The sequence below is a fragment of the Malurus melanocephalus genome, unplaced genomic scaffold (genome assembly GCF_030028575.1).
Source record: "Malurus melanocephalus ecotype Western Australia unplaced genomic scaffold, MMel_1.1 scaffold_270, whole genome shotgun sequence".
NCBI lineage: Eukaryota > Metazoa > Chordata > Aves > Passeriformes > Maluridae > Malurus > Malurus melanocephalus.
In genome coordinates, this window is record NW_026623502.1 from 155995 (window position 1) to 180131 (window position 24137).

Genomic DNA, 24137 nt, shown 5'->3' on the forward strand with positions numbered 1-24137 from the left:
AGCACCCTGAAACTCTGTTGTAAAAAATACTAATTAATAAATGAAAAAGCTAGAGAAGCTACATCATACTGTTGGAAACATAAACAGAGAAATCTCTGTAGACAGTAKGGCTGACTATGCCCTTATTGTTAATTTCCCTGTTTCTTCTATCTGAAGTTATAATTGCCATGTGTCATAATCATTTTTACCACAAATGAGTTATAATATCCTAGAGGATTTTCRTTGTTTAGAAACTAATTGGCATCCCTTAATTGGCATGTGAAAAATTRTCCAATACTTGGCTCATTCAGAAACAAAGCATAGGGCCCAGATGAAAAACAGCACTATTATCAACTCTTTGAAGATTATACTCTTTCCAGGATATATAGCAAGTTGTGTATTAGCTAAATATCAGTGTATGGTATAATATAGTGTAATGTATAATATRGTGTAATAATATTGTATAAGTAGTGTAATGTATAATATTTGTGTACTAGTGAAACAGTGTTTTGTTTTAGTCAATCTCGTGAACTTAAAGATATGAGAATATGTAATTTTCAGGGCATCAGATTATAGGAAAGATGTGCCAAATGGCATTTGATTTGCTTCAGAATTGCATTGACTGAGATACTGTATTGTAATGTACTTTAACACCAGCGCTGTGACCAAATGCTATTAAAATTATTTATTGCTTTAGTTAATTTTTTCCCATGCTTGCATCCCACTATTCCACTGGTTGGTTTGCTTTTCTTGTTTCTAATTGCAAACAGTGTAAAAAGTAATTCTTACTTTGATTTAATAAAATGCCATATAAATACAATGATGGCCTGCAACAAATGTTAAAGCATAAAGCATGGAGGTCAAACCAGAAATAAACAGTGTTGTATATTTATTTTTTTTTCCCAAATGTCTCTATTGGCCCTTCTAATTTTTATAATAATACTTGTTACTTTAGGAGTTATCCTCTTGTCATAAGGAGAATGAGAGACTAAATAAAGAACTCTTTGGGACAACAGATGATAAAGGGAATCTTGAGCTGTTGTTAAACCAGCTTCAACAAGAGAAGCAAAGGCTGACAGAGAAAACAGACAACTTAGAAAGGAAAGGTAAATCAACAAATGTAGATTCTTGRAAATTACCTTCCTGTAACTTTTGAAATAGAATACTTACCTAATTAACATACATTTAATAATGCTAAAAGACTTTAGATATATGTAAATTAAAAGAAGACTGTACATCTTCAGTCACAATTGAAGTGAAAACTCTTCTCATAGAAAGATATTTTCATTCTGTATTTGAGAAAGTTGAACTCTTTACTGTGATCCCAAAAGATATTCAATTCTATGGCAGTTTCATACAAAGTAATTTCCAAAACTGTTTGATTCTCTGTCTTTGAATAAGTGAATTCAGACTCTGTTTCTTAAGAGATTTATCCATTTAGATCTTGGAAACCTCCAGGGATGAAGATTCCACAGCATCTTTAAGCAACTCATTCTAATGTTCTTCTGTCCTCAGAGTAAAGCATTTTTCACTGTATTGTAATTGCTTGTAGCAGCTAACTGCCACTGTTCCTTACTTACAGCAGGATTGCTGCCTGTGTGGTTGGCTAGTGCGGGTTAATCCATCTCAAATGCAGGTGTCTTTGAGGAAATTCGTGACTTTCCTACAGTTGGTTTTGTTTTGTTTTGTGKTTTTTTTCTTCCAGAGCGAGAACTTGTCCTAGAAATTGAAAGAATGAGATTAGACTATGGTATTGCCCTAGGAGACAAATCTCCATCTCGCTTAGATGCATTTGTAAAGACTTTAGAAGATGACAGAGATTATTATAAGCGAGAATTAGAATATCTTCACAAAATGATAACACGAAGGCCTAGCCCAACCCGCAGGACTGCAGAGAAGGTAAAGCGCCTGCTGTCAATACAGCAGGAAAAATACTGTAAGTACTATAGCAGCATGTAAGAAAGCATCAAATATATTTTCAAATTCAGTGGCATTAAATGACTGTAGTAGTTTTCTAAATTGCGTTCTTAATGCAAAAAAGGAACTCCAATGAACTTGCGTTTTTCTTCCTTGTCATATTTTACAGGAGCATTGATTATTGAATTTCAGTTAATTTAAAATAAAGAGAACTAGATAATAAGCAGCAAAAGGTTGAAATCCTATTGCTCACTGCTTTGCTTTTTCTTTTTAACAGTTAGTTCTTGTTTAGATTATACCACCAGTGCCAGGCTTTTTCTTGCAATTAAAATTATTTTGAATATATTTTTTATGTCTTACTTATAGCAGGAGTTCTTTCTTGGTATTGATTTTCCAGATGTTTTAATTAGCAGATTTTAACATAAATTTATTGATCACTTTTCAGAGTGAAGAGCTTAAATTAATCACCAGAGAAAGAGATGAGCTGCGGTCCATGTTAGACAAATTTGAAAAACACATGATAGAAATTCAGTCCAATGTCAAATTACTGACTGCAGAAAGAGATAGATTAAATGATCTTTATGAACAGGTAAGAAGAAATTGTTTATGGTTAACATTGAAATAGCCAATTAACACTTATACTGTTGGTTATATAAAATGGAAAAGCTAGTAGGATACAACCAAGACTAATAAAATATGTACCTATTTTTATTACTTGTTGAAAAAATTGTGTATTCTAGTTAGTTTATTAGCTGGAAAGCCTTKATAAGTTATTGTACTGGCATTTGATAATTATAGAGATCAGGAAATTATCAATAGAATGCATGAGAAAGATGTGTAAAGATACAGCAAGAAAGCAACAAATGAGTAATTTGTTAATGATAAGAGAACGGTAAACTTAGGCTATACTTGGGACTGTAAAAGAATAATGATTATTTTTACAATGTAAGTTGTCATGCCACTGAGTGATTTAGGGAATACATTTTAATTATCTAGGGAAAAATAAGACTATAATAGCACTTCTRTTGTAATAACAGCATTTTATTAGTGTATACACTGTATTGCAGTCCATGTAGGTAACAGAAAATAATYTTTTAAAGTCTCAGAGTGAACTGAACAGGATGAGAAGAGAGGCAAAGCGCAGTTTAGTTTCTCAGAGCCACGCGGAAGAAGAAAGAAACATTGCACTGACTGACTTTAGAAGACTAATGGCAGAAAAAGAAAGTCTTGGAGAAAAATTAAAGGTGAGCTTTTATAGCTTCATTGCTTACAATGAGGTGACATACAGGGAAGGTTTTTGTGTTTTTAATATAATAATGGAATACAATAATTCCACATGTCTGGCYGTCTGTCGGTTCCCCTTTCAATAACTTGATTCCAAACATACTTTACACAGCTCAGTGAATTTATATTATTAGCAATTATCTTATTATTCTTACTATGAATTACCAAGTTTTCCTATAAACACAGTCCCATGCTGACAGCAGGAGGTAAGGAACATGCTTTTAAGCATTTGAGGGCAAATGTGTCATCACCATGTGTGGAGGACCTACATATGAAGCCCCAGCCACAGAATATTTTTGTGTTCATATTCTCCTTTGAAGATGTTTGTGTGTCGTTGTGGAAGAAATCATGCGCTTCACTCACAAGAGAGAAGCAACAATATATTTTATTCAATATTTAAGGCAATGAGTTTTAAAAATTCAATGGAAAATGCAATGGTGGTTTAACAAGACTCAATGCAAGGTACGCTTGAGTATTTGCTCCATAGAGGCCAAAGTCAGGCAAAACTGGCWGGGAGATCCTTGCACTGAGGTTCAGAAGGGTTTTCTTGCCTTCCAAACTCCTCAGTGGAGTGTGGCTGGATCCATACTTGGTCAATAGTTTGTGTCTAAAGGATTATTGCAATCAGTCCTTTATATCACTTAGCTAATGTTTCATCATTTCAGTGCTCTTACTCCTCACTCACTTGCTGAGTATGAAATGCGATAAAGATTTTCTCAGCCTTGACAAATAACCTTCAGAAGCATTTCTGTGCTCAGAGGGAGATCCTGGTGTGCAGCCTGCTGYCATGCAGTAGAGCTCAGTGGGTGTTGGGCCATCCACTACTCATGGACCAGGATGTTTGACTTATGTTTGCATACCAGCAGTATTTCAGTAGCCACATGCTTAACTAGCCMTCAGATGCCACTGAGCAAGATTAGCAGCCCTGAGCTCTAATCCCAGAGTCCCACTTAAGCTGGCTGCAGTGGTACTTAACTGAAATAAGAGGGGTGAGTGGGTGGAGCACAGTCACAYGTGGTTCTTGTCCTACAAACTGGGGACTGTATGGGCTTTTTCATATTGTCTGRTCTTTAATTACTGTTGCATTTTGTAGCAGAGTATATTTTAAAGGGCATGTAACTGAACCATGAAACAAAAATTCATTGCAATCCAAATCGCATTATTTTTGACCTTCAAAAAAAGTATTTGTTGATGCAATGATTTTCCTATTACTGTAACCTTGACAAGCAGCCCAGGAAAGTGGTGGAATAACTAACCCTGGCAATATTCAGAAAGCCTGTGAATCTGGCACTTAGGGACAYGGTTTAGTGTTGAACATGGTAGTGCTGGATTAAATAGATGGACTTAATGTCTTAGAGATTTTTTCCAACTTAAATGATTCCATGACCATGTGATGGTATTAATGTGCATTAATATTTGTGCTTTGTTGACTTTATTGTGATCAAGAGCATGTGATGTCAGGGAGCCCTGACTTCTTTATCAGTCATTAATATAATGTGTGGAGGTTGTAAAAATGTTTTCAAAATTCAGAAATTTAAAATAGTTTTAATGGACTATTCCCAAGACAACATATATCAATAGTGACTGTATAAATGTTTCCATAGTTTAATTTTACTGCCACAAAAATAAAAACTTGTTATGTATCTGAGTGCATTAGTAAATCTGATCTCTTTGCTTAAATAAGTATGTGCATGCAGTGGTAGAAATGTGTTTCCAGCTCCATCCTTTCTTCTTGTAGGTGACTACCAATATCTTGTATGTGTGCCACTTTGAAATACCTGCACAAACACACTTATCTAAAGCATTTCTAGGAAGTTTTAGAGTTTGTTTAATAATTTCACTGCAGTTGTTCACAGAAGTGAGAGAACAGATAAATAATCTTCTAAAGTTTCTTCACAGATTTAGAGAAAGACCAGTTAGCTTTGTAGTGTGCCTTACATTTTGTAGTTAYTGATAATTTGATAAMTTTATATAAAATGTCTCAGGGCACTAAGCTATACACACATGCAATCTGTAACTCAGTACTACAACAACTTGCAAATATTAATTTGGTTGGGACCAAATATAAATACACTATTTAAAMCAATCTAAACCAGCATCCAAAATTAATCAGTGATGTTATATTAAACTAATACSTTTTCAGCTAATGCTCTGTAGTTTTACAGAGAGCTTTGCATCTGATCATTCATCTAAGAATGTAAAGCAATATTTTCTGAAACATGAAGCTTAAATTACTCTGATTAAATCTAAAAATGTCTGTTGTGTTACATGTAATTCTATATTTCTCAGATTCATCAAGAAGCAGCAAACCTTGAAAAATCGAAGATGCAACGTGATATTTCAGAATTGGAGAATAATATTCAAGGAGTAAGTGTATTTTTAGGAAGTAAGCTTTTGTTATTTCTAAAATAGGATAGACTGTTCCAGCAGTTAATTTTACTCTCTGGTTTCAACTTATATTTATTTAAAAGCCAAGTTATGATAGCTTTTTCCAATAATAACATGTTTGGTTATTTATTTTAAATTGCAGCTTGAGATTGAAAAGTGTGAACTAAGGACTACAGTCTCTCTCCTGAAAGAAAGAATAAACTATTTGGAAAGTGAATTAAAATTGAAGTCCAGTAAACTTGCCCAGGCTTCTGATGATTCTTCTCAATATAAAGCTGAGATTTGTTCACTTCAGTAAGTCTGATATAAAATACAGTGATCTTTCACAGATATTACAATAATTTTGTTTGTTCTATAACTGTGTAGCAGAATTGAGTTCCTGGGAAAGACTRTAAATATTTTAAAATTCACTTGGTACTGCTTGTACATTAAGGAAAAGCAGGTGTAAGTAAGGAAAGCACCGTGGTGCTTTTCACAGCAAGCTTCTCCTGTACTTATTTGATGACCAGATATATTGATAATTTTCATGGCTCATTCTTGAGTTGTTATGTCCAATAACCACCGTGTTCTCTGCTTATGGATGAGGCAAAACTGAAATTTTCTAAAAGGATTTCCAAATGCKGTTTGTTAAAGGGAAGACAGATGCCTTTGCAAACTGTAGCAGTTCAACCTACACTTTTGGGAATTGACATGATCCATAGACAGTCTGTGGGAATTGACCAGCTTGCTTTGAACTGAAGGTTTCAAGTATCCATATGTATTTTTAAGGCTTATTTAAACTTCCAGGATAATTTTTGTGCTCTCTTAAACTTGCTTTAGAAAAGACCTCCCATCAGCTGTCTGTATGTCATAGAACAAGCCTTAAAGAAAGTGAAAACAGTATTGAATAAATCTGGGCAGAAATTTGAAAATCGAGGTGGAAATGAGAGCCATTGATGTAGGAGATCACTACAGGATAAGTAATGCTGTCGATTACATCTTTTGGATGTTTCACAGGGGAAACCAGGGTCTGTGTCTTATCCCCCATTCCCCACCTGAGCAATACTACATTTGCCCTGTAACAGCACAGCACCTGGGTGTTACTATGTACAATTGAAGCAGAGCAGCAGGCCTTGCAGTTCATCCATTGCTCCCAATTGCACAAAGAGGACCCTTGGTTAAACAATTAGTGTATTTGTTGCTAAAATAGTGACATCAATCATGAAAATTAAAAATCTTGTTGTATTCCTTGTAATGTTAGTGTAAATCGTCGATATTGCGAAAAGAAGGGGATAAGGAGTAGGGCTGCAGCTTTTAACATTTGGTTCTGCTTTGTGTGTGGTGGCAATGCTGTGTTTTCCCCTGTCCCTTTTCTTTCCCCCTGAAGTGTTCACTCTGAACTGGATGAGAGCAATCTTTATTCAGAGCCATACTGTGTTCTGTGTTGGTGAGGTTTTTTAATAATGAAAAGCTTCTCTAGCTTCCCTTTTGTGGGTTCCCACTTGAGAAGCATTTTTTCTTGACCCATTTAATAAATAATCCATGTAGTTACTTTTTTGGGGTTTTTGTTTCCCTAAGTCACTTTGATTTTTCTTTCCAAGAAAAACAATAGTGTAGGTAGATGATTTAATATATCSTTTAGGTCCTTTATTTTTTAAAACTGGAATCAAAACTGTAGCTGTCAATTTGGTTGCTTCTTAAAATGTGTTGTGGATGATAATCACTGCTGTGAACTATTTATCAAAAACTTTGTAAAGCAAGAGTCAAAAGATACAAGTAACGTGATGAAGAGTAACAGAAATCAGAGGAAGTGAGTATTTCAGGTTATCATGGTGGCTCCACCGAGGTCACTTTGCTCCATTTTGCACTGATGCTGAGGTGGACTTGCAGCAGGGGTCCAGAGCAACCAAGTGGTCTTGGCCTCAGCAATCCTTAAGTCCTCCCTCTCCTCAAGGGAGAGAGGAGTGGTTAGTATGACACAACCCCGTGCTGCTGGGTGGTGACACAACCCTGTCTGGAGATTATGCTGGAATGTTCCAGCACTTGAAGCAGCCTAAYAGCATAAGTTGAAGACCAGGAGTAGGTCCCAAACTTCTTTCAATGGTATATTCATACTGATTTTCCAGGATCTTAAATGACCAGCTCCAGAGGTCTGTTGAAGATTTACAGCACCGACTGTCCTTCAGAAAGGATGAACTGCAGGCAGCTCATGAAGAAGTTAGAAATCTAAAGGAAATAATAGGTAATCTATAATTATTTCCGTGACTTTTTTCCTGTTTCTAAAATAGAAAGCACTTACTCTTTTCATTTTAGATACGTTAAACCAGAGGAGCAGTTCACAGGATGAAGCAGTCAATGTGCTGAGAAGTACAATTACTGTTTTGGATAAAGAAAAAGACAGTCTTCAAGAAACTGTAGATGAAAAAACAGAAAGAATTGCATGTTTAGATGACAACTTAGCTAACAAGGTATGTCCAGTAAAAGCACTATTTTGCGTTCCACCTGGGGATTTTTAAAGCAGATGTGTTTTAGGGAAACGTTTTGCCTAGATGACAAAGCCTGTGCAGAGCACATAAACACTATGTTTGGACCCAGCCAATGCAAAGAGTCACTTGCCAACTCAATAGCACTTTAATAAGAAATTAATGTTACTGTATTCCCTAAACACTCCCAAGAAAATAAAGAAGTATTTGTTTCCATTTTGCATGTGGAAGTATATATTGAAATATAAAATACTAGTCTGAAGTGACAAAATCTGCAGCTGACTTCCATCTTTTTTGATGGCAAGACAATCCTTTCTCGGTAAAGAAAGAAAACTTGCAAATTCTTTATTGAACAAGAATTAAAATAAAGATTTAAATGAAAACATTCTTTAATTTGAAGTGTTCTGTTATGTTGCAATATAATATACTTAATACAACTTTTGCTTTTTTGTTYATAGGAAAAAACAATTACTCATTTACGTTTAACTGTCTCTGAGCTGGAGTCCTCAACAGAGTAAGTAAAGAGTAGCATGCCTTCTTTGGAGGTTTTGTTTTATGTAGTAGTTTCAAAGTGAGAGTAGATGGCTGTTGCAGTTATTTTGTTGAAATTGAGTTAATTTCATTTGAGTCAAGCAGAGGAGTGTACTGTGTTGAGAAAGATTTACTCAACTTTTGAAGACACTTCCTCTGCAATTATATTGCAAGCTGCTAAGCAACTGTTATGATGATCATTAACAATTGCTTTTCTGTATTCATTCCCTCAATTGGTAATATTTCTTAACTATTAGCCAAGAAGTAGCTTTCTAGCACTCCGCTAGATATACTTAGATTGACCCAGGTAAGATTCAGATTCGAATTCTTAATGATTGGCAATCTAATTTTTCCAGTTTAGGCTACCAGTACAGTCTTAATTAAAAAATATTTTTGTAGTTTTTAGCTGGGCTTCCTCTGATCTTTCATTCTTTCCTCTTTTTAAGCATGACTCTTTAAACTATATCTTCCTTAAAGAAAAAATTTAAACACCAGTATTTTAACATTTGAAGACCATTGTAATTGGATATTTGCTACTTTGATGCACGAGCTATCTGTGACAAAAAATATTAATGCAAAAGTTTACTTAAATTTACACATATTTATATTTATAATTTTTTGTTTAATCTTTTCATTACTCTTTTGGTAGTTGTCCCTCAACTGTAAACTATTTATCTTCTTTCTTTATGGCTTATAAAATATGCAATTATTGTAATCACTACCAAACACAGATAAACGTAAGTATCTGTAATTGCTCTTTGCCTAAGAAGATAAATCTTACCAGATACATCTTCAAAATTGAAGATGAAATCCATTGTATTTCTTCATATTGACATTTTACATACTTGGTTTACAATTATGTTTAGACTCAGTTTGTCATCATTCAGAGAGCAAGAATTTTACCTGATCATTTTCAGCAGTGTGTGCTATAATACAAGAAGGGACAACTTTAAAAATGTTTTCACTTCATAGCCAAATGAAGGACATGCTGAGCAACAGAGACCGTGAGATATCCAGCTTACATCGCCAGCTTGATACATCCCAGTTAGAGCTTGCAGAAATGGGAAGAGTAAAGGAAATGGCTCTGAAAGAAAACAGACGACTGCAAGATGATTTGGCTACAATGGCCAGAGAAAATCAGGTATGAAGACAATACATGATACAGATGTATCAAACCATTTATTGCTTGCTTGCATCAAAGCTGCTATATCCTCAATTTTGATTGCTATCTTTAATTATTGATTTTTCTTGAGCACTGGGATATTGAAAATCATTGAGCAGAAATTGTAAAAGCAATACTTCAGATACTTAAGTGTAGTCGAGGCAGTGGGGAGAAGTAGACAAGCTTTCAGTTTGGTTACTTTTCCTCAGATTAAAAAAGAAATCTAAATAAAATTAATCTAGGACATTATTGTTTTTAATATAATGTATTTATGTTAATTGGTTATATCACTTGGCAGTTGGTATTTAATTGGCAAAAATTGGGGTTTATTATCTGTGGAATTGATAGAGAGAGAGAAACCCCAAAAGCAGACATCAGATTGTCAGGTGAAAGTAAGAAAGAGAGGAACGAGATTGCTAGCACATCTGAATGATGGATAAATACCTTTTCCTTGTAAAGTGCATGTTATAAAGACACAGCTTATATCAGTTGTAGAATTAGAGTTGCAATAAAATCTTTATTCTCTTCAGAAATTACCTTTTCTTGTAGGGTATCATTGAATATTTTATTGAATTATGAGCTATCCGAAGTTGATGTAGGTTAAATAAAAATTTTGCAAGACAGAATAGTTGAGAGATTCAGTGGATTAGACTGTTTGATTGGCATAATTGTTATTCTTTCACATCTTCATCTTGAGCTGTTCCACAGGGGTCCTCAGTTCAACTAACCACTAGTTTGCTCGTTCTTTCAAAAGTGTAAATGACTTATTAGTGTATCACCATTTGCACTCTTTGAAATCCTTATTGCTCCATCTCTTCTTCCTTGGAATTGTCTGAGTCTGGGATCCATGGCTGGGACAGTCTGGAGTACATTCAGTCTGTTAATCCCTCGCATAGTTGGAGGAGTTGGTTTTGTGCACCAGCTGGTTATTGCTGACCAAAAGCCTCCCAGCTCCAAGTGCATGACATGGATGTCCCTGTACTATAGAATATCTGTATGGAAAATATATAACAAAAATGACCGTGTTTTATAGGGTAAGTAACATGTTTCATTGAGCTAAGCATTAGAAAGTCTATGTAGAGGTTATGTGGGTGATGTGAGTGTGATCTGAAGAGCAAGCCCAGAATTTTGTTGCAACTCATTGCATTCAATTTGTATAGCAAATACAATATTGTAGCTCCTCAGAGACTCAAATGCATTTTATGGTTTTGATTCTGAGATACAAATGTTTCTTTGAATTTGCTGTGAGTGCCAACACTAAAAGCAATCAAGGCCTTGGTAACTAAATGATTTAATTCCCCTCAGTCAACCCAGCTGAGTCTGATGCTARTATAATATAGTAACATGTTTTAATGAAGTGATGTAGGACCTTGAAAAGTTCTTGCAAAACCTACAGTGCAATATATAAATATGTGGATGTATTATTGGAATTAGACCTGCCCTTCACAGGTGTCTAATAAGATGAAATACTGAATATTATCATAACATGATGACTAAAGCTTTCCCTGTGTTTGGAAAGGCTACCACAGAAATGAGCAGACTGATTTCAGCATATGCTAAGTAAGGCACACAGTGATAAAGCTATCAGAATGAATATTAACATACCACAAAAAATAGAAGGGGAAAGAAATTGCTCCCACGTGTGATCATGGTGGCAGAAAAATATACTTGCAGTTGTGGGTCTCTTGGCTAGAGGATTCAGAGACCTGAACCTGAGAGGGACAGAGTTAGCAGTTCAAATACCTCAAACAAATTCCATGGTACATTTTGGATGTCTAAATGTGATCTTASTAATGCATTTTGTTATTTTATCTTGCAATTCTACTTTAAAAATGTCATTTTGTCATAAAGTTGGCTTTCTATTGATCTAAAACTTTCCTTCACTCAGAGATAGCAGATCTATAGGCTATAGATTTGAGGCTATAAAAATTCCAGCTTCCAAGCATCACTGTGTTGAATTTTCCAGAGATCAGTAGGGTATGTCAGGGGGAAGCTGCATATTTTATGAACTGGTGTGATAGTCATTGGTTTTTGTAAGTATTCTTGCCTGAAAACTCTGTGGTGTATCTAAGTTAATAGGGAATATTTYTGAACCCTACAAACTCCAAGTAGCTTTGTAAGTAGAAGAGAAAAAAAATCTAGGGCACATGCAATTACTTTGATTTAATCTGATAGAGTACTATATAGTGATTGATTTACTGCAATGCACAATTTTGGCTTTATGCACCCTCTTAGGCTATCAGTACCGAGCTTGAAGATGCAATACGTGAAAAAGAAGAAATGAAAACCAGGGTTCATAATTATATAACTGAAGTTTCCAGATTTGAGAATTTGATAGCTTCAAAGGTAAAAATATAACCTGTAGGCAGGCATTACTGCATTTGATAAAACAAAATTGCATGGTTTCGGTTGTCTTCTCCTGCCTGCCCCATTTCCTTCTTTTATTTTTCCTTCTTTTCTCTGCAGTATTTCAAGCTGCTAGTGGGGGATTTACATAACACCTTATTAGATCTGAAGCACTGATTAATTCTAGCATATCACAATTGATAGTGTTTCAGTTGGCCATAATACTGGAGAATGACAAAYATGTCATGCTTGAATGTTATTTTGCTTTTTGAGTTTTGACCAGGTAACCAGTAAAATAACTAGTACAGTTTCATGATTGTAGGCAGCAAGCAGCTTATACAATGATTTTAAAAATTTTACCCTTTTGGAAAAGAGAAAATTTTATCTGTAGTTCTGCATAAAAATAGTACGGTTAAAACAGTGTTCTGGTTAAATGTTCTTTATCCTGATATTTGGATTTGAAAGTGTGCTATATGTAAATTAAAACTTACATTCATTTAAAACAAATGGGATTTGTGTCAAGACAACATGAACTGACAAATTTATTGTATGATTTTGAATTGGGAAGAATGAGTTTTGATCTGACCTCAGCATGCATGTCTAAATGAATACATGTGAATTCAACCACTTTTTGCAAGTAGAAACTGAAGCATGAAGAAAAAGGTCAGCACTATGTTAGCTTAGAACTATCAGTTTAAAACACTTGARGTTTACTTTTTAAGAATTTTATGTTATATCATATGTCCAAAGTAGTTGAGCTACAGATATGGCTACTACATCTTTGGGAAATGAAAATTGAGTTATTGAAGTCAGGTACCAGAAAGCTGTAGAATACACAGACTGCAACCAATTATGACTGCTTGATTTCAGGGATTTTTCTACTATCTGGATAATGCCTGTGGAGGCAAGTATTTTCTTTTCTGCACAGTGTCCACTTGCTTAATCACAAGTTYCTATTTCCTGATGCTCTACCTGATCCTATCTGCACCTTTCAAGTTCTGCAGAATACATAGAAGGAATTTCAAAACCAGTAGCCTTTCTCATGAGATAAATCTGATTTATACTACCAACGTGCATATCCCACTGCACTTTATGTGAGCATGAGAGAAGGGAATGGAGGTAAATAAGAGAAATATAACACTGGCTTATAATATGCACTTGGTCAAACTAAATTCGCAAGCAACATTTGTTCTGTAACTGCACGAATGGTGAGTACTAAAGCTTGCGGTTCTGTTCTTCTGTGGCAGACTGCTTAGGTGTATATGCTCAAAGAGATTACCAATGTTTCAGGCACTGCTGTAATACAAATATTTGTAAGAGCATGGTTACTAAAAGAGCTGAAAATGGACTCCTGCTGGAATTTCTTGGAAASGACAGCACTCAGTGTATCTCAGTAACATAACCCTTAACAATGCAGAGAGATCCAAAATAACCCCTCTCCTGGGAGCCTTAAAACTCATTAACAACTTATAAATTAAGTACTTCCATTCTAATAAAACTGAATGTCATCACTGTATTTATTTCCTTTTTGGACTTGGGAAAGGGATGATGCCCTTTAGTAGTTGCCAGATAGTGGGATTAAGAAAATGAAGGGAATTCTACTTTCTGGGGGCGGAAAAAAGGAGAGTTTCTCTAAGCAATAGGCATGAAATAAAATCAAACAACTCAAGGATATGTTGATCATTGCAGAGTGATTTATTGTTTCATTAGGAAAAAGAAAATAAAGAATTATTAGAGAAGTTCCGAATGCTTCATACAGAAGCTGAAGACTGGGAAATGAAGGCACATCAAGCTGAAGGAGAAAGCAGCTCAATACGACTTGAACTCCTTTCAGTAGATACAGATCGGAGACATCTTCGAGAGAGAGTGGAATTTCTGGAGAAAGAGATTCAAGGGGTAAAAATTCGTGCAATGAAATTCCATCCAGGAAAGTGGGATACATTCAAGTACTTTTGAATAAACTCAATGCATGATTTTTAACACCTTAATGGAAAATAGTTTCTATATGTGAATGTTTCAAATATTAACACTTGAGTTTTTGAAAGAATAAGTGATTTTGTTTAGATGTGTTTTTCTTCTCCCCTGCTTGCCCAAAATTAGAATCATGGCACATATTTTCAGAGTTTTAGATCTGCTCTGTTGGGTTTCATTGCTAGTGACGTTGTAAGAAGCTTGTGTTTAGTTGCTTCAGAATGTTTGCATATAGCTTTATGAATATTTTGCAAGGTTAGTTGTACATTTCTTTGAAGCTTTGAATTAAGTATTTGAAGAATTGGTGGCTGGAGTCAGGGTAAAAATCTGGTAGACATTCAAATTCAGAATCAGGATTTCATACTACTGAATCCTCGACCAATATCATAGAACACAATGAGGTTTATGTTTTAGAAGCAATAGCTTCATAGAGATCAAAAAGTCCTAGARCATAATTGTTGTGGGTTGACTACATTTTGTCTCATACTTTTAATTAGCCAGAAAGAGTTACAGACTATATTGTAAGCTGCATAAAAAACAGATTGTATGTTTGGGGTTTAAACTTTTTCATTCTCTGAGGCTGAAATACAGCCTTGTTCCACTCTTTTATAGTACTTGTGTAATTCTTCAAGATGGTAATTAAAAATTGCAGAGATGGTTTTTTATTAGTTGCCCTTAGCTGTGTTTTAGGGAGCGGGGAGGAATATTGCATTAATTTTATAGGGAAAGTTAATTTTGAAGAGAAAATAAAATATTAAGAAAACACAAGTTATTCAACTGGAAACAAAACTTTTGACACTGAAGGTGTATCCACATTTGGTTTTGTTTAGCATATTGTTGCACATCAAGTATATGAATCTCAGATCTCCTCCATTACGAAAAATATGTCCAGATTGGAAGAGGATCTTAAACGTGAAAATCAGGATAAGGCTTCTGTGTTGGCAGACCTGACTTCTGTGAGGGAACTCTGTGTGAAACTTGAGGCTAGCAAAGAACTTCTATCTCGGCAGCTGACATCTAAAAGCATCGATTATGAAAGGGTAAGCAGCAAACGCAAATTTAACTTGGTATAACAATGAAACTTCCTTTGCTTTGGATAAAAGGCTTCTGAGAGCAAGGTAAGTTGATTTACGTCACTAGTTTTACATTTTTATATAAATTATAAATTTTACAATATATAGATCTGTATCTGTGGGTTACAGATACAGAGGGAGTACAAAAAGAGGGAGGTTTTTTGACTCATCAATGCAAAATGTTACGGGTGTAGTTTTAGGTGTACCACAGACAGATTTCTTTTTGGTTTTTAATTTACTCAAACTTTATAAAAAGCAAATAGTGCACTTCTTATTTAGATATTAAAGACCTTACCCTAATGGCTTCTTTTCAATTAAATTGTAATTTAGATACAACTGAAATGAATTGAATATTTTGAAATCGTTTAAACAGTTCTAAATATTCATATTTTCCAAACCTTTTTCTTTGCAGCTGTATTTGTCTTTATTTAGTTACTTGGTCAGGCTTTCTGGAACTATAATATTCAAGACCTTGAGAACAGTRAAATTTGTTCATATTCACAGAACTGAAGAGGAAAACAACTATTCCTACATTTTCAGCAAAAGCCAAGAGGCTAATTGTGAGCTAACCCAATCAAATAGAATGAAGAAGTATAGCAAATAATATTTTTGTACTTTTCTAAAATTCTACTGTTAAAAGCCAATTTGTGTTCCAGGTACTTACCTAAACATTTCCAGCACTCAGTAATTCACCTCCCAGTGAAACATTTGATAGATGTACAGCTTGAATAATTTTAAATTAAGTATAGTTTAAAATAATTGTAGGCTTGAYATTGCTTTGCAAGTTCAGTTTCCTATTATTTTTTGTGAAATTTCCAGTCATTTCGGTTTTTATAACAGCTCTTCATAAAAGAAGACTCTGTGTTTGTAAACTATGTATTAATGACRTATAAAATTTGTGCCTTAGGTTCTAGGAGAATTAGAAGATATAAAATCAGAAGTAGAGTTGCTGAAAAAGCAGCTATCCAGTGAGAGACTTACTGTTCAGAATCTTGAAACATTATTGGCTACTAGTAGAGACAAAGAATTTCAGAATCAATTAACGTCCAAAGAGAAAGATACCGAAATTCAGTTACTGAAAGACAAGCTAACATTGGCTGAGAGCAAACTGTAAGTTTTAACGAGTGTATGTGTGTGTTACGTGTTTTATAAATTATTATTTCTATGTGACAATAGTTATTCGTAAAGTCTGGTTGTTCACTATGGCTGAGCAGATTTTTGCAGCAATGGCTTTTGGCCTTTCATGGAATCGTTTACTTAAAGTTTCTTTACAGGTCTTTCACATTGCTTTCATTAAGCAGCGCTTTTGTGGACATCAGTTTAGTGCAAGCAATAAACTTAAACAGGACAAAGGAAACATCCTGTAAATAACATTTTAACATGTGTTTACTGGTCACCAAAAAACCCCAAGTATATTAAATTCATGGTAAATGTCAATTGCTTAACTGCTGAAGATGCCTGTTGTCCTTGCTTTGATTAAAGAACGCTTACATAATAGTGAAGTTATAGAGCTTTAAAAAAAGCAAAAGTACTCTTGCTGCTGTTGATATTAACTATTAAGAGAAATGTCCTGTATCACTTATTCCTTTGAAATACAAACAGAACTAAACCTGACACCTACACTAAATGTGGCCAGCAGCTTTTCATGCTGTGGATCTGACTAAAGAAGAGATAACTTTTAGCAACACTTGTATAAGACAGACTAATCTGTTTGGACTAACAGAGTTAAGAGAGGGAGGTATTTTGTGCATGTGAAATTYATGTACAAGATGACTGGGAGATTTAAAAATTTTTCTTCATGTTATGGAGCAGGAAATCTGAAGTTTTCATGATGTGTCATCTTAGAATTATTTGGGTTGAAAAAGACAGTTAAGATCATCAAGTCAAGCTGTTAAATGAAACCTGCCAAGTATTGTGATGTGATAATTCTCCTAAGGATWCACTGGCAGGGACCAGTGGTAGCTCTGCATTAAATAGCAAGAAGGAGTAGTAAGTAGCAGCTGAATGTAGATGGTGATGAAGAGTAAAGTYAGAGTAATTTCAGACAAAGAGATATAGCCATTTAGTAAACACTGACATAGGGAGAGAAAGGAAACATATGGAAGTTAATTGAACAGGTAATACTCCTTATAAGATATAGAATATAGCCCACTTAAACAGGTAAAAGTGTCTGCATCTTGGTGACACAGATGTACAAGAAAAATGCTTTCAGTTGATTTATGTAGAGGCTACAACTTGTGGCTTATGATGGTCCAGCCCAAGGGGCAGTGATCTCAGTGAATCTGGAGATGATGACATTATTTATTGTGCACCTAATTGCTTTATGTTTTAGTATTGCTGATATTTACTTGGGGGAAAAAATGTGAATTCCATGCAATGAACATAAGCTAATGGAATGTCCTGATTATGAAGTTCAATGTGAAAGTTAGAAAAAACACAAACCAACAAAACTCCAAAAACAAGCAAACAAAAAAAAAACCAAACCAGAACAACAATAAAAAACCAAAAACAAAAAACAAACAAAAAAAAGCAACAAAAAACCCACACAAAAAAAAGAGGAAAGAGGGAATTTTTAATTTAAATTGAATTTAGTTACTTCGTGTAAAAACGTTCTAAAACTCTGTTTAACTAAGTACTTAGTAATTTTTTAAATATTTTTCTTTTGCACACATTTTAGGGCTTGTTTGTGTATTCGCAAGTGTCAATACTTGCAGTGTTAATAGGGTGGAATATTGCAGGAAGAAGGAAAATGTTCTCTTGGAGGAAGAGTGGCTGTTCTACTGAATTGTTTTCCACTATTTATAGCCAAGGTTCTTCATGATACTAGGCAAGTGTTCAGGTGTGAGAACTAGTTGTATATACCTTATTTTCTACTATTTGGTTTGTGGTAGTTGCAGTCCAAAGAACAGGAACTTTAAATGCTCACAACTGTGACTGAACTATGTAACAATTATGTTTGGGTCTTGCAAAATACACAAATTTATTTGGCTTGGCAGAATTTCAGTTCTAGCTGTCAAAAATTATGAGCCAATATTTTTGAATATTATTTAAAGTTTTAGCTTATAGTGCCTCTCCTTCCACTTTATTAAGAAAATGGCACTGCTACAACCTGTGATTTTAGAAGTATTCTCAGAATCAAGTTTAGCTTGTGAAGTTCTCCAGTGCTGTAATTATGAGTTCTCTAAGGAGTAAGCAGTTGTGCTACTTCGGGTGATAGTACAGTAAATGAGATCTTGAGTCTTAGAGTGATTAGAAAATTAAATAATCAGAGAATATGRAATAGCTAAACTACTTGTTGAGAGCTATGTGTATCTACTGTGAAAGAGACAGATGTCTTGTGAAAATAGTGTATCATCATGTAAATTTAAATGATGATTGCTGTGCATAAAGGATTTCAAATCAAAATATTTCTAAACTTTTGGATTATTTACCTAATGCTCTTAATTTTGTTTAACTGTCATTGACATGGAATAACCTCAGAACTCACAAACTGTTTGCTTTCTTTCCTTATTTTACAATAATGATATTGGTGCCTGAATCCTTACCTCCAACCTGAAAGCGTATGCATGTCTTTGAAGGACTTATAAGATATCATCAAGATCTCTTGTCTTCTGCATCTGTTCTCAACATACTGGATCAAGATAMCATTCTAGGAATTTTACTGATGAATAGGGAACATGGGAAAAAATATTCTGCAGTTCTATTTGGAACAAATCCCTTGAGTAGTTTTCATCTTTCTGGAGTCAAAGACCAGCGGGTGCCAGACAGGAAGTCTGTGACTGACCTGGGAGTGGAACTCATTTTTCAGAATTCCAATCCAGTGCTTTAGCAATAAACTAGTACAACTTTGCTTCTCCAGATGTGACTTTTGAGCACTCCGCCTCATGCTGGCTTTAAAGACTGTATGGAATAACAAATCTGTCTAGATTCTCATTTAGACAACTTATTTTGCATGCAACGATTTCTTTTTCTTTCTTTATAATGTAATTAATGGTATTTTGCAACTAAGCATTGAGTTGGCCAAACTGATGAATTACTAAGAAGTATATAAATTACGTTTTTTAAAAATTTCAAGGCTCCTTTTAATTTTGATTCTTACGATTGAATCAGTTTGGCCCAAACACCAAGGGTGTCGTTAACAAGCTTTCAGACTCTGGGTTTTGCTGGTCTGGTATTAGCTTTAATCCAGTTTTAACTTAGATTCAGTTATGTGTATGGCTAGCCAGATAGTTCCAGCCTACTTGATAAAATTTTTACTGAAGCCATATCTGTTATGTTTGTATGTTTTTGTGGATAATTACTCATTTTTTCTTCTTTTTTCTTATAAAGACCATCTCAAATTGCAACAGAGGACAATAAATCAATAAACAAATGTTTTAATGGTTTTGTCTGTTTTTATAAAATGTGTTTGTGTTCAGCTTTGAAAAAGAACATGATGTAGTCAGGATGTAGTGAGAGGCTTGCCAGCTTCTCACTTCATTCTCAGCTTAGGTTCTTCCAAAAACATTCTCTTGCATTCATTTGGTTCTTGCTGCCTCTAATTTGTATTTGATTTAGTCTGTGAAACAGCAGGTTCAGCTCTGGTTTTGTTTTATCTTGCTCTGACTTCTCTAACCKCCAATCTGTGTTCAAGAAAACTTTGTTGCTTCTCATGATTTTTTTTTAGAAGCAGCAATAATAGAGAGGTTTCCATACTTCGGAGTAAAGTTGCCCAGCTGCAGACTGAGTGTGATGTTTTAAAAAGAAAACTGACAACTGAGCGATTTGAACGGTGAGATGCTGTTTTTTCAGTGAGTTGACTCTCCTTCCTTGTTTCTTCTTTCTCACTTTTAAAACTGTTGCTTTTTTCAATGTTGAGGAACTTCTATGGAAAACCGTTCCTCTATCATGCAAAATCGAATATTTTTATATTGAAAAAAGCCTAATTAAAAAAGAAAATATTTTATACAGCTTCTGAATTTCCTCATAAGTTTTGTGAGTTTACTACTGCCTCTAAAAATAAAAAAAAATCCCTTCTCATGGAAACAGCAGTAGAATTGAGTGACTTTACAAGAAAAGGAGACTTTTTGCAAAGTTCTATTTTGTTCCTTGAACATCCTGCAGTACCAAARTGTTCTGTAACCGAGTTGCTGTTTGTTGCAGAGAGCGAGCAATTCAGGAGATGCGGCGCCACGGCCTCTCCACATCCTCTTTACGGGCTTCACCTCCCCTCAGCTCCACATTAAGGTCTCCCTCGCATTCCCCAGAGCGCAGCGGTGCTAGAACAACTGATCAAGCAGCAGCTGAGAAGTAAGTGATTTGATTTTAGCAGGTCATTCCTAATTAAGAATTAGGTTTAAACTGTATCTAAGTAACATCTTTGTGATTATATGAAATGGTTACACACTTAGATGTTTCTAAGTTCTGCTTTTGCTGTGTCTCCTACTATAAAATATTGATTGCAACCAATAAATGCAAAGTGCTCTCCAAAGACCATATAACATAATGGATTCTCAGTCCTCTTTTTGTTAATGGTCTTGCACCACCTGACAACTTTGAAATATATGTTGCCTGCTTATTACTACCATTAATTATATCCAAATATATTTTGCCAGTTTGTTGCTGTTAATAGTTATCTCCAAACAATGAACAGTTCTTGTTAAGAGGAATGCTATGAAATTCTCCCAAGTAAAGCAATGAAGGAAAGGTACTTCACAGAAGGGTCCAACTAAAATGTATTTGAACCCTGCACATTAGATGAAACTGTCTCCAAAACAAGTGCATAAAATTATTTAATACATTTTTCATTGTTAGTGCTTGATATCTCTGAATGTCTAAGATGGCGATCGCTATAGTCCATAACAAAGAAATCAGAATCAGCCTCTTACCTGTTCATTTTCACTGACATTTTTGTTCTTTTAGAGATCATTGTTGTTTTAGAAGATTTACAGGCCTGTTTATTGACTTTATATCCTTCCTGTCTTACATTGCATAATAAATTGCAGTGAAGAGGGGAAGGACAGGGAGAGATAAAGAGTGATTGTTGTAGGAAATATGTGTGCTATAACAGCTCATGAATYTAACTAAATAGATTTTAAAGTTTATTTTTGTTAGTAAATACACATGCTTATTCTAAGCTTATTTTTGTTAACAAAAACACAGGTTTCTCAAGAACTGAGATCAGCATGGCATGAACCCACATTGTCAGCAATTTTTCTCTTCTATAAGTTTTTGGGCAAAGCAAAAAGTGGAAACTGTAGCAAATGAGGTATTGACAGTAGGGATGAAACAGCAGTTGGGCCTTTTGTTTTACTGGTGAGCCCTTAGGCATACTCAGTTATGTTGCAAAACAACATTTTGTCTGAGATAACTGATAATATATTTCTGAGAATGAGTATCATCAGTGGAGAATTGCCTTTAGTCTTCCTTGCTTAGTGCATCCTGAGAGCAATAAAAAGTCCAGTTGCTACGCTTAAAGGATGCTATATAGTGCACTATTTTTATCTAATATTTGTATACTTCAATGACAATTCTGTACCRTATCTTTCCAGAAAATAGCCCATTTTCATGAAGTATGTATTTTTAAATAAGGTGGGTTTTAACAACTGAATTCACATGCAGTTGTTATGGGTATCTTGTCTCTTAAACATACCAAAGGCTGTATGTAGTAGTAATCTCAGCAGTACTGTTACCTTCTTTCATCTGCTTGTTTATTCCTTCTTGGGAGTTTACCAGAGTATAAAAWGTCTACTCTGTAATTACTGTTTTATAGTGTTACAATTGTCTCTCCCTAATCCAATTTAATCTTCTCAAAGAAATTTTCTTTTCCTCCTCATCTCACTTTTACTTTTGTAAATCATTTTAGCAATGGGTTAATGGTGTAGAGTTTTAGGTAATATGCTAATAGTTGATATTTTGGAATAACAGAAGAGCATGTAAGGAGGCTAAAGCTAATTACAGTTACTTGTTATCCAAATATTAATAGTAAAATATAAAAGTTAACTTTATTTTGACATCTTTTCTTTCTCCACAGAAATGTGACCTTCAAGGAATAAGCAGTACTTGAGTAACTGAAACATTACCTTGTAACAAGGACTTGTTTTTTTAAATTATGAATGCTGTCTTGTATTCTACCTCTGTTTTCTTCAAATCAGTGATTACCTTTGAAACCTCTGAGAATGGATGAATAATCAAATTTGCAAAATTTTGCTTTCCCAGCTGGCAGGAGTGGCTGGCTTTTTGCTGACTGTGTGACAGGTTTTATATCAAGCCTTGCTAAGTTTTGTTACTATTTTGGAAACATAATAATTATAAGAAGGAAATGAGTACTTGATTTGACAATCTCTTGTCATTTCACTATTTTATGTGTTTGCTGATCTCATATCATTGTAGAAGTTTATTCATCTTAATGTGAGCTAACATAGAATAACATCCCCAATTGTCTTAAAAATGCTGAGCCAGTGTATGTTTTATATTCATGATGATTTCCTATGTTTGTGCTTCTAACAAGTGTTTACAGATTATTCTTTATGGTATATGAAAGTATTGATGATTTTGTGAATACATTTTATTTACTGTACCTTTTCTTAATACAAAATATATATCAGTTATTCTTTATTACTGCTTTTGTCAACTAAATAATCTTTTTAAAAACCTTTGTGTGATGTGGCATTTTAAATATCCCCATATTAAATAAAAAGTGAAAATATTTTAAAGATATATTGAAATACTTCAACTATTATAAAATTCTAAATTATTTTATGTTCAAGCTTTTGAATCGTATCTGGAGATATTTTTAAAATTTTGGTTTWAAAAGTTCAGAGCAATATCTGGAATCATTCACACAGTTAAGCTCAAGCTGTTGGAGAGGGCATTCAGAAATACCTGAAAATATTTGTATCACTTTAGGTTTCTGAGCCATGGAAGGAACTGTGTATTCATGGTGGGTGCATCCTACACATTTTATTTTCTAGATCTTTCATTTGCCAGTTACAGGAATGAGGAAGTTGTTGTCTCTTAACTGTTACTTACCTATGAATACTGTTTGTAATTAAGTCAGTAGTTTCCACTGATGATAATTGGTGTTAATTATTCAGGGTGATTTAGTAAGAAGGAGAAAATGCATGTTCTGCTCTTGATGTCTTCAGTAGTGACTTTTAAATATCCTATTCTGTAAATAAAGCCTTATCAATTGGATTTCTTTTTAAAGCAAGTGTTTACTTTATTGAAAAAAGTGTATTTCATCTTATTGAAAAAATGCATATTTTGACATTACAGTTAAACCTATAACCCTTCAATTAACAGTAATTCCTGTATTAATATATCAATTATGAAGAATTAGCATCTGATTGAACACAGGTGTTATAATAAAATTGTTATCATTTTGGTGACAAAAGCCTGTGCAGATTTCTAGTATTAGAGTATTACTAGGGTACTTCTTGCCTTTTTGTTACTATTATTTTATATGCATTTTTATAAGCAACTGGAGTAAAACAAAAGTAGTTTTTATACAACTTCGCTTTAAAATCAAGTATTTCAATTCATGAAGTAGAAAACAAGCACAAATTTATGAAAATTTAAATCTGTGGTCTACTGCATATGCTGTATGTATGAAACAAGCTTTTTGTGAGTTAAGGTGTTAATGTGGCTCTCCTGGATTCTGCTCCAAGAAGCTTCTGTGCTGTTCTCACCTTCCAGAAGATCAAAAGCACCTTCAGCTGTTGGGGCGTGGTCCTCAGCTGGGGTGAGTTGTAGAGGGAGTGTAGCAGAAATGAAATTATGATAAAACTCCATATATTCAAGTTGTCTGTCTTTTGTTATCTGCAGTGGGGGGCGGGGGAAACAGCTTTAGAGAAATAAAAAGGAGAAGCAATAATCATTGGGGCTGTTTTTCTACTAAACACTGAAAGTCTATTGTCAGAAGCAGAGGAATCTAGAGATAATAAAAYGACAGGTGTTTTCAGATTATTAAAACCTGAATTGCTCAATTAAGCACCATAATGTGTTTTTGAGAAATTCTTGGAATCAGTTGGTTTTTTTTTTTTT

At 34.4% G+C, this 24137-nt stretch overlaps 1 protein-coding gene across 8 annotated transcripts in view; it reads left to right on the forward strand.

The window, feature by feature from the left end:
- CEP135 (centrosomal protein 135) overlaps positions 1-24065 on the forward strand; it is a 35988-nt gene extending 11923 nt beyond the window's left edge. For 3 of the 8 annotated variants that reach the window (XM_057376102.1, XM_057376100.1, XM_057376104.1), the window contains 17 exons: positions 935-1085; positions 1685-1878; positions 2342-2485; positions 2997-3140; positions 5470-5547; positions 5711-5862; positions 7674-7789; positions 7861-8015; positions 8489-8544; positions 9534-9702; positions 11959-12069; positions 13780-13965; positions 14871-15080; positions 16021-16223; positions 19780-19884; positions 20256-20402; positions 22126-24064. In XM_057376102.1, the coding sequence (XP_057232085.1) occupies positions 935-1085; positions 1685-1878; positions 2342-2485; positions 2997-3140; positions 5470-5547; positions 5711-5862; positions 7674-7789; positions 7861-8015; positions 8489-8544; positions 9534-9702; positions 11959-12069; positions 13780-13965; positions 14871-15080; positions 16021-16223; positions 19780-19884; positions 20256-20402; positions 22126-22147 (2343 nt within the window). In that variant the 3' untranslated portion in view covers positions 22148-24064. The other 5 variants (XM_057376103.1, XM_057376105.1, XM_057376106.1 and 2 more) reach the window with 5 other exon arrangements.
- The last annotated feature ends 72 nt before the right edge of the window (positions 24066-24137 follow it).